The sequence below is a fragment of the Odontesthes bonariensis genome, chromosome 10, assembly GCF_027942865.1.
Source record: "Odontesthes bonariensis isolate fOdoBon6 chromosome 10, fOdoBon6.hap1, whole genome shotgun sequence".
Lineage (NCBI taxonomy): Eukaryota > Metazoa > Chordata > Actinopteri > Atheriniformes > Atherinopsidae > Odontesthes > Odontesthes bonariensis.
In genome coordinates, this window is record NC_134515.1 from 13,398,164 (window position 1) to 13,407,158 (window position 8,995).

Consider the following 8,995-nt stretch of genomic DNA (forward strand, 5'->3'; position numbering starts at 1 on the left):
AGCATATTTTGATCGGACTCGGTTGCTACTGTCACATCTTACAGAATTGAAACTGCTCGGGTGAGTTTTCTTTGATTAACTGGGCTTTTTTCAAGATAACAGTATTAACCTTTGTAAGATAAGTACAAAGACAACTGTTTAATGCTTTTTACTGTGCAACAATGTCAGACAATTAAAAGCGACTTATGACAATATTGTCAGTTAGAGGCCTGGGCAGCTAACGTTAGCCGTGATACGCTATCAACAACATACGCTGCTAAGAGCGAGCTAGCAGAGCAACAACTTCGACAATGCTTACATTCTTGTCCTTTCATGACTTTGTCTCCTTTTGTAACTGACAGTTTAGTCTGGACGGCTGTTGTCTCAACGAAATGCAAGCTTTTATCAACACTAAGTTTGCTTAATGTGTGGCAGTCTTAGCATTGTTAAGCTGAGCCACCTCAAATTACGTCATTTGTCCCTGTGTATCAGTGTTTAAGACGTATCCAGTTAAGATTGGCAGGTTGTGAATAAACCAGCGGCTCACCAAACCTAAAACTGTGCAAGTGGATTGATGTTGCACATCTGTTTCGATCCCCACCCTCCTGAACTTCCGTAGTCCAGTTTTCATAAACATTTCTTTTACTTGGTTCCAAAGTTCAAGAGACATGTGACGGTTATTTGACTTATTGTTACTTTGAGGAGATGCCAGATATCCTGCCATATAGTTATCACCATTTTAATGCCTCTTTTAATTTATCTAGCAATGTTATAACTACTCTGCTTGCACGATTATTGAGTAAATTGTGATCAGGAGTGATACAGACAAAGTGCACTCACTAATTTCAAAATGTTACTGAACATCAGCATGAATGCTGACTTATAAGTGGTCTGTATAATTATTTGGCAGCTAAATTTCTGAACCAATTTCATCCTGCTCGCTTGTTTATTCCTGCTTTTAAAAGTGCAAGACTTTCGGCCTCTCAGATTTGTTCAGTGACCACAATAGCCGACCTTCCTTTTGACACTGCTATGAGCCTTCCGACACTCATGCCCGTCTTTTCTTCGTTCACAATCAACTTAAGCTTGAAAATATATAAATCACAGAGCCCAAAATGTTGTTTAAAAAGATGAATTGTCCCCTCATATTGTAAATGTCAAATTTGAAAGCCAACATGTTTCATGAGGTTTTTGCCATCTAGACAGATGACTGTGTATTTGATGTGCATGATTAATCGTTACGATCACGGTCCTCTTCAGTTCTGCTAAGTTCCCATTGCTTAAAGGAAGTTCAGTTGAGAAACTAGCAGCAGATTTGGGAGTTGATTCTTTTAGTTTGTCTTCAACTGCCAAAAGTCCATCTAGCTCCTTAATGAACCAAATACCAATACCCCACCTCCACTTTGTTGGCAAGTTGAAGTGGTGTCTTGTGCCAGTTGCACATCCAACCACAGGCCCACCAATTGAGTCGATCAAAAGTTACTCCTCTTTCATTTCTCCATAAAATCTTTGAAAAAAACAGTCGACTGGTGTTTCTTGGACAGCTCTTGAGATATCTCTACAGATATCTTTCATGTCATTTATAGTCAGACTTAATTCACACTTATTTCATTAAGTCAAACTTTTTATTTGTTTAACACTGTTAATCAAATAAATTAAAGGTGTATATCAATAAATCCTGATTGTAAACAACAGAGTCTCTGCTTGAAGGCTTCCAGTAACATTCTGTCTTTTTGTCAGCAGGTGGAGGGATGAGTCTCTCCCCTGTGATTGGCACTGAGGTGCCAGAAACAGCTAATGGGGTGGCGTCACCTGTTGCTTTGGAAAATGGCCCTCATGCACCGGTCTCGGTCAAATACGGGGGGAGCAGATTACCAGGTCCTGGGGAGACATCAGTGGACGAGACTCTCGGAAACACAGAGAACCATATAGATACAGAAAACAGAGTATTCGATGGAAAAAGCCACTTTGACGCAGAGATTAGCATTAATGAGAGATTATCAAGTTTATCATTACACAGTCCTCAGGTGGCAGACCCCTCCATCCCTGCTGGGTCAAGTACAGCAGACTCTGAATCGAGATTCAAAGACACAGACATTCCTGAGGCATCCAAGACTCTGGATGCCACTGATGTGGTTCTCATGTGGGATTCAGCACAGCCCCCACAGCATGGAGAGTCAAAAGGCTCATATCAGCAGGGAGGGCCCGTCACTGCAGGCAGACCGCAAACCAAGGCAGTGAATGTAGAGGGAGGCACCGACAGCCGAGAGCAGGAGGAGGAGGAAAATGGAGGGATAGAGAAACAGGACGAGGAGGATGATGAAAAGAATGAAAACAAGTGGAGAAAACAGCACACAGGAAGGAGAACGGAGATGGGGGTGAGTGGACTGTATTCCAGGTTTATTAGATTGTGAGTACCAAAGAGAGCGGAGGGCATAATGTGATTAAGAGAGAATAACAGACAACAGATGTACAGTCATGCACATGATCTAAACTAAAAGCAGTGCAACTAAATGTAGCCGAGCCACTATCTTTTAGCTGAGGTTTTTGTTTGCTTGGCTTTTAGAATAAAGTTAAACAAGTTGGTCATATATTTCTAATAATGAAGGAACCTGGAACTGAGACAAGAAGCTTTCTTTGAAAGAGAGAAGAGGGATAAGCAGACATGCAGCTTTTGTGTCGGTTTAATAATAATTTACTGGTGTTCTTCACTTCCCTTTTTCTTTTTTTGTTTTGCTTCCCCCTCACCCACATTTCCAGTCTTCGCGACACTATTCCTCCTCAGCCCCTGGTCCTAGCACCTCCTCTTCCTCTCCTCCACCCCCTCTTCTTCCTTCAGATGACACCCCATGCCCTCCTCACATCATGGCTCAGGTCTGGGTTCGCAACGTCCGGGGGATGCAGGACAGCAAGAGCCTGGACGAAATCAGCCAAGCGTGTGGCGGTAGGTTTCTGTCACAGGTTTGATCATGTGTTTCCTGTTTCCTGTTGTGACTTTAGAAATACACATAAGTCATATGATGTATGATGATAATGTATAATCTGATGTTGCTTATCTTGGCTTGTTCTTTACAGGCGGTTCTGGTGCCCGAGGAGGGAGCAGAGGGGGCCAGTCTGAGGGCCGACGGGCCACAATCTCCTCGGCACTGGAATTAGAGGGCACCGTTAGCCACGAAGGAGACCTTACACACTTCATCACTAAGAACCTCGAGCAGAAGATCAAAATGAGCTCCAAACCCAGTCTGGACTGCAGTGATTGTGAGTTACAGGTTGAGGTTAACTAAAAGTCTGAATTTTAGTCCAAGAAACAATTTAGTCCTTTTTCCTGCTGTAATTGTGTGTGTGCACACACACACACAATCAATGAACGTTTTAGTTGTTAAGATAGATTAACAATCCTCTTTAAGACCTAAACTTGTAGAACTGAGGAATAAAAAAGAAAGCAGTTGTTAGAAAGAGTTGCAAAGTTAATGCTTTTATCGCAGTTTAAATCCAAAGTTTTCAGTTTGGGAAATCTTTAGTCATCTTGATTATACAGCAAAGAGAAGGTGAAATGTGCAAAATTATTCCAAAAATGAAACAATGTGTAGCCGGTTGATCTAATGTAGCGTGTCCATTAGCCGCCATCTGTCTTGTCTGGCTCTCCTGTAGGAAAAACCCTGAAAAGCTGCCCTTCACTCTCAATCCCCTGTGGATGAGAGTGTCAGCTAAAGCAGCCATTCAATTAAAGGCAGCAGCACGGTCAATATGCCCTCTGTGGCAGCTCATTCCATCTACCTGCTGATTCAATTAAGATGGATGACTCACACACTTTGTTTAAACTGGAAGCATTTATTATTGAGGTCCTGCCACTGCCTGATGGGAAACTTTCAAAGATAAAAATATGTAATGTTTTGTGTATTCCTCCATTTATTGACACGAGGCATGGGGTTATTTTTGGTTTGAGTCTTTCTTCAAAGAGAATTCTTAGATTTTTCTAGTATTTTAGCATGTTTTGTTTGTATTCTTGAACCTCTTGTCTTTTATGATTTATCTGTGTATAGGTAGGCCCTGTTAATGTTTTGTCCCGCTCTCTACCCTTTCTTCCATTCTCTATGATCTGTTTTTGGGTATTTTGTGCTGAATTGAATTATTGTATGTAGTCAAGAGGAAATGAATGATTACTTTTGGCTGTGTTTATCTTGCCTTCATAATTACAAATGACATGAGGAAAGTCCAGACATATCCTGGCTCAAATTGTTCAAATGTAAACATTTATCATCAAACTGTTTTCTCTTTTTTCTTTAATCAACTTTCTAGCAAAACAATAATCAATTAAAAAGACCTGTAGATGTGACCGTACTACTTTATATGTATCCATCTCATTTCTTACCAGCTGACTGCTCAGGTCCCATTTACCGAAGCCGGGGGTTGTCGCGTAAACCGGCAGATATCCCACCCATTGATCCCACAGTCCTAGTGGACCTTGAGAAACACACCCAGGAGGTGGCGCAAAGCGTGGAGACGATGATGCGGAGCCTTAACGGAACCATCCAGAATGTGAGTCCTAAACTTTGTCACTTTTGCTCCAAAAAGGCCATGTTTATGGTATGTTGTGTATTTGTTTGCAACTCATTGAAGATTGTGTATTGATATAATTGCATTCTGTGTATATACAAACAGTACATGGATATATTGGCCATGTCACCACAGCTGTCTATTAGTGTCACGCATGGTCTCTTTATGCCCCCTTGTGGTTTTACATTTATTTCTGACCCCTAGAGTAAGTGTTTTGTGGCCATCTTGGTAACTGACTTTCTGTCTGACATTCATCCAGATGACAGCTCTGAGTGTGGGCTATATCCAGACCTACAGAGACTCCGTTGACAGCCTGGGAGAGTCTGTAGACATGAGTATTAAGGTATAGTGTGTGTGTTTAAGTGTGTTCCTTTGTCATCAAGCAAAAACTGCCTGTTGGCTTTGTGAGGCTGTTTTTGATAACTAGGGAAATCAGTATCAGCATTAGCATGCTTAACAGAGTTTGACTACAAAATGGGTTTCAGATTTATTTTAGCTCAACGACTTTCATTTGGTCTGAATTGATCTTATCACAACTTCTGAGAGAGATGCTTCCATTTTTAGTTGGATATTGTATTATAGTCATTATTACTATATTCATTACATGATGGGTCAGTTTACAGAAATAAATTCTAACTGAATGTAATTTATGTCTTGGACACTTAAAACAAACATTTGAATGGCCTCAAATATCAGTAAACTTGTTACCGAAGCGAATCAGCTTTGTTATGAAAAGAAAGTCTCTCAATGTTATCAGGGCCGAAGAAGGCAAACCTCATTAAGTTTGCACCGTTTTATCTTCTGCCTTTGGCTCAGAGCTGTATTTTTTTTAGGTGTCTTCTCTTTCAGTACTGCATTTTTGTTTCCACAGGGTATGTACACGCTGATGGCTCGCTGTGAGGAGTTGGATCGTTCCATGCAGCCCATACACACACTGGCTGCGCAGATTCGTGACATCAAGCGCACTCTGGATGCTCTAGAGGCGATCTGCAAGTAACGCCATCTGCCCGGTTGAAATACACTTCCCAGCTGCAAAGATGTAATGTCAAACTGATGTCAAACAAGGATCTTGGCAAGCAGGTAGCACATACACACTGCAGCGAAGATTGAGTGCACCTCTGGAGTCCTGGAACCATCGCTGCTTGGCATGCTGGATATTTGCCACTCGTACTTCTTCTGCTCGTCATTTGAGGATGGCCATGTTTGTGTTGTGAGATCTCGAAAGAATCTGTTTACTTGGCTCTCGGGGATGAGCTTTTTCTTCTTCTTTTTTGTCCTCTAATCAAGTCCACAAGAAACAAAATCTCAAAACTGCATTGTTTTTGGAGACACTCGTTCCCTGGACACATAGAAAGACAAACTCAAACAGATGCTTGAAGATGGTGGGAGAGATGCATTCTTTTTCCAATGTCTAGTCTGAGGAGTGCTTCGTTATTATCCGTCCAGCCTGTGTGGTTTAGATTGCACTAACCTCTCCTCCCCAGAGGGGGGCAACATTTCTGTCCCTGGAGAGGCAAGACTAAACTGCTCACCAGACAGTGACTTTTGCACAGGAACAGAAAGTCTATTTTATAATCTTATGCAACAAGCAGATTCTTTCACTGCAGGCTAAATTCGGGGAGTGGGAGTGTTTGTGTCTTTTATGTGTTTATTTATTCCATTTGCTCGGCATGAATACTTGTTCAAAAGCACTGCGTCTGTGTGTCACTGGGAGCAGGCTCACATGGTAATGGATGCTGCATAATGAGCTCAGTCAGTGCTGAAAGTGTTTCACTTTATCCACTTTATCTAAAGAAGCTAAACCTTTCAAACACAGCTTTTTTTCACCGATATGATGCCAGCACTCCTCTGGCAGAGTAATTCACAATGATCCGGAGAACAATACTGGTACTGTATCTTAAGTAGCTCCTACAGTTACTTTGAAAAATGTTCAAATAATAAAAAGCTTCCGATACCTGAATTGATTCGACATTTAAAGGTATCTGTTTAGCTGAATATTGACTGTTATACCTACTTGATTTGATTAAGGAGTCCAATATTTAGAAAAAATGACATTGCAACGGAGTTTGTGGTTGGAACATAAATTTCTTTCCAGGTAACAAGTCAGCAACTCTGCTGCTTCCGTGGATGTTTAAAGAGCATGTCACTGTCTTAAATGTGAACAGCTTCCGGCTGTAAAACAGTGCAGAGGTGCCGTCATTATGTAGAGTCTGAAATGAATTTGCACCCAGACATGACTGAAAATCTCATCTCTCCTGGGTTGTATGTATAGAGATCAGCCTGATGGCTACCCACCTGGGATTGAGTCGATGAAGCGGAATCCAAACTTGGCTCACTGGTCTTGAATATCCGCCTTGCGGCCAGAGAAAACACCTTGTTAATAACCACAAACTGAGGGCTCAGAGATGTGTGCAAAATCATTTCATCACTATTGTGACTAAGGTTTGGTTTGTCACTTTTAATTCAGTTAAATAAAAGTACTTAAATTATAATTTGATTATCCTTTAAGTAACGTTTTTGCTCACATTGTGATAATTTGATTTTCTTTCTACCTGAATTGAGTCACTTACTACAACTAACCACCGCATATACAAAACAAACTACATGAGAAAGATTATTCAAGGAATCTTAAAGAGGCGAGAATGGATGAAATTGAATTGCGTAAGGCTGATAGATTCGTACCACTTGCAGATTTTTAAGAGACCTTTTTTTTGCTCTCATCGCCAGTATTTGAATAGAGGTTCAGCTTTGATCGAGCCATTTGAAAGAAATCATTTTTGTATTGCAGAGCACAGTTTCAAATTACATTTGAATTCATTCAGTAACTCGAAGATTACTTGTTGCCGGCACTTTGCCGACTCAAATTAGCTGCTAGGTTTTGGCTGTTGTAAAAGGTCTCACTCCTGTGAAACGAAGGGATACGTTTAACTTCTGCATCGCTTCTACAGTTCATACATTTGCAAATCAAGCTCCCAGAAACCGCATTTGGACCACGTTGGGTTTTTGTCTTGTAGCGCTGACCAGTAATAGTTCAGTGGTTGCTCAGCATTTCCTCCCTCTGCATCTCCACCATGGGAAAGACGGGACACTTTGTTTCGAAACATTGCTCGCAGCAGCCTGGACGCAGCTTATGAATGTGAACTCCATATTTAACTGATTACAAAGTGAGTATTTATTTCTTTACTTCATTATGAAAAAGGATGACTGTAGAGTCTCTTGCTGTTGCTTTGCCAACCTAAAGCCATCTGCTCCTGTAAAACATACTTGACTGAATGAAGAGATAGCGGTACTTCTGTCGTTGCACTGGTTGGAGTCTTTTTCGTAGATGATGGTGTGTCTTTAGTACAAGATATGGCGTCGCCTTGACTTTCTTTGGATTCTTTTGGCTCTCAGTCATATTTCGTGGTTTAATCAAACCTACCGCTGGAGTAGTCTTTGGGATATTTAATCTAAATTTAAGGTCATTATAAGAGCAACAGTGCACCTTTTTATCTGGGACACTTGATATTTGCTTTGACTGTAGGAGCTTTGAAAGAGGCAGCAGGAGCAGTGACATGGTTGCATTGTCTCAGCCGTTTCCACCACGATGAGGGTTAGGGTTATTTTAGAATAGATATGTTACTCAGGCTGTTAATCTCAAACCTGCTCCTTGGCTTTGTGTCACTTTCTTCAACCATGTCAGGAAACATCTGTAAAAAATGATTGGGATGAAAACAATAATTATAAGAAGTTAAAGTTTATGATCCTGAATCTCCCTGATGTTGATAAAATGTCCTAAAACACGTTCATGGCTGTAAAAGATGTCAACGTGTTTTTTTGGTTTTTTTTCTAGGTGACATTTGAAACTCCTGTTCATTCATTCTTTTTATTTTTCTTTTTGGTGAGAAAGGACCCCTGAGAGGAGAAAAATGGAAAGAGATGCCATTTTCTTGTTCATGATATATAAATGTAATATTGATTAATTTTTCTGTTGTACAATCAGACGCACCTGTGTACATAAGATCTCTTTGTGTAACTAAAATGATTTAGATACCATCTTCGTCTTGTGTGTATATTTTAATGAAAAATAAATAACAAATTTACATGAGCTGCAAAAAACAAGCATTTGGTCTTTTTTTTCTTTTTTTTTTTTTTTAACACATTACTGCCTCGTGAGCCACCAGGATGTGGAAGAGGCAGACTTAAACAACAGTATTTACAAATACGTTGGACTGACATATCAAATATTCCACAATAGTGCGACAGTAAGCCAGCGTGCACAATACCAGGACCCTGAAAAAAGGACACGGCTTAATGGGATTCATCAGTCTTGCATTTCTTTAAATGTACAGTTGAGCTTTTCTTGCAGTGATGTTTCACAGAGGTTTTATCGTGTGTTGTAGTTTCCCTTGAAGTCAGGCAGGGGAGGCCAGAGATCTCAGAGAAGGAGCTGACAGGCTTTAACATCTGTGGAAATGTA

General features: G+C 40.6%; 1 protein-coding gene across 2 annotated transcripts; it reads left to right on the top strand.

Annotated features, from left to right (window-relative positions):
• Positions 1–8,625, top strand: borcs6 (BLOC-1 related complex subunit 6). Of its 2 annotated transcripts, none has more exons than XM_075476324.1 (7): positions 1–60; positions 1,720–2,357; positions 2,740–2,923; positions 3,055–3,237; positions 4,355–4,518; positions 4,796–4,879; positions 5,408–8,625. In XM_075476324.1, the coding sequence occupies exons 2-7, from the start codon at positions 1,731–1,733 to the stop codon at positions 5,531–5,533; spliced, it is 1,368 nt and encodes a 455-aa protein (XP_075332439.1). In that variant the 5' UTR covers positions 1–60; positions 1,720–1,730; the 3' UTR covers positions 5,534–8,625. The 2 variants fall into 2 exon arrangements, with proteins under 2 accessions (XP_075332439.1, XP_075332440.1); XM_075476325.1 differs by having other exon boundaries at positions 11–60; positions 1,723–2,357.
• The last annotated feature ends 370 nt before the right edge of the window (positions 8,626–8,995 follow it).

What these genes read in the sequence shown, in the direction of transcription:
- borcs6 (XM_075476324.1), top strand. Translation starts at nt 1,731, where the DNA reads ATGAGTCTCTCCCCTGTGATTGGCACTGAGGTGCCAGAAACAGCTAAT. An exon ending in GAAGGAGAACGGAGATGGGG is followed by an intron (nt 2,358 to 2,739) that starts GTGAGTGGACTG and finishes CCACATTTCCAG; the next exon opens with TCTTCGCGACACTATTCCTC. An exon ending in TTAACGGAACCATCCAGAAT is followed by an intron (nt 4,519 to 4,795) that starts GTGAGTCCTAAA and finishes ACATTCATCCAG; the next exon opens with ATGACAGCTCTGAGTGTGGG.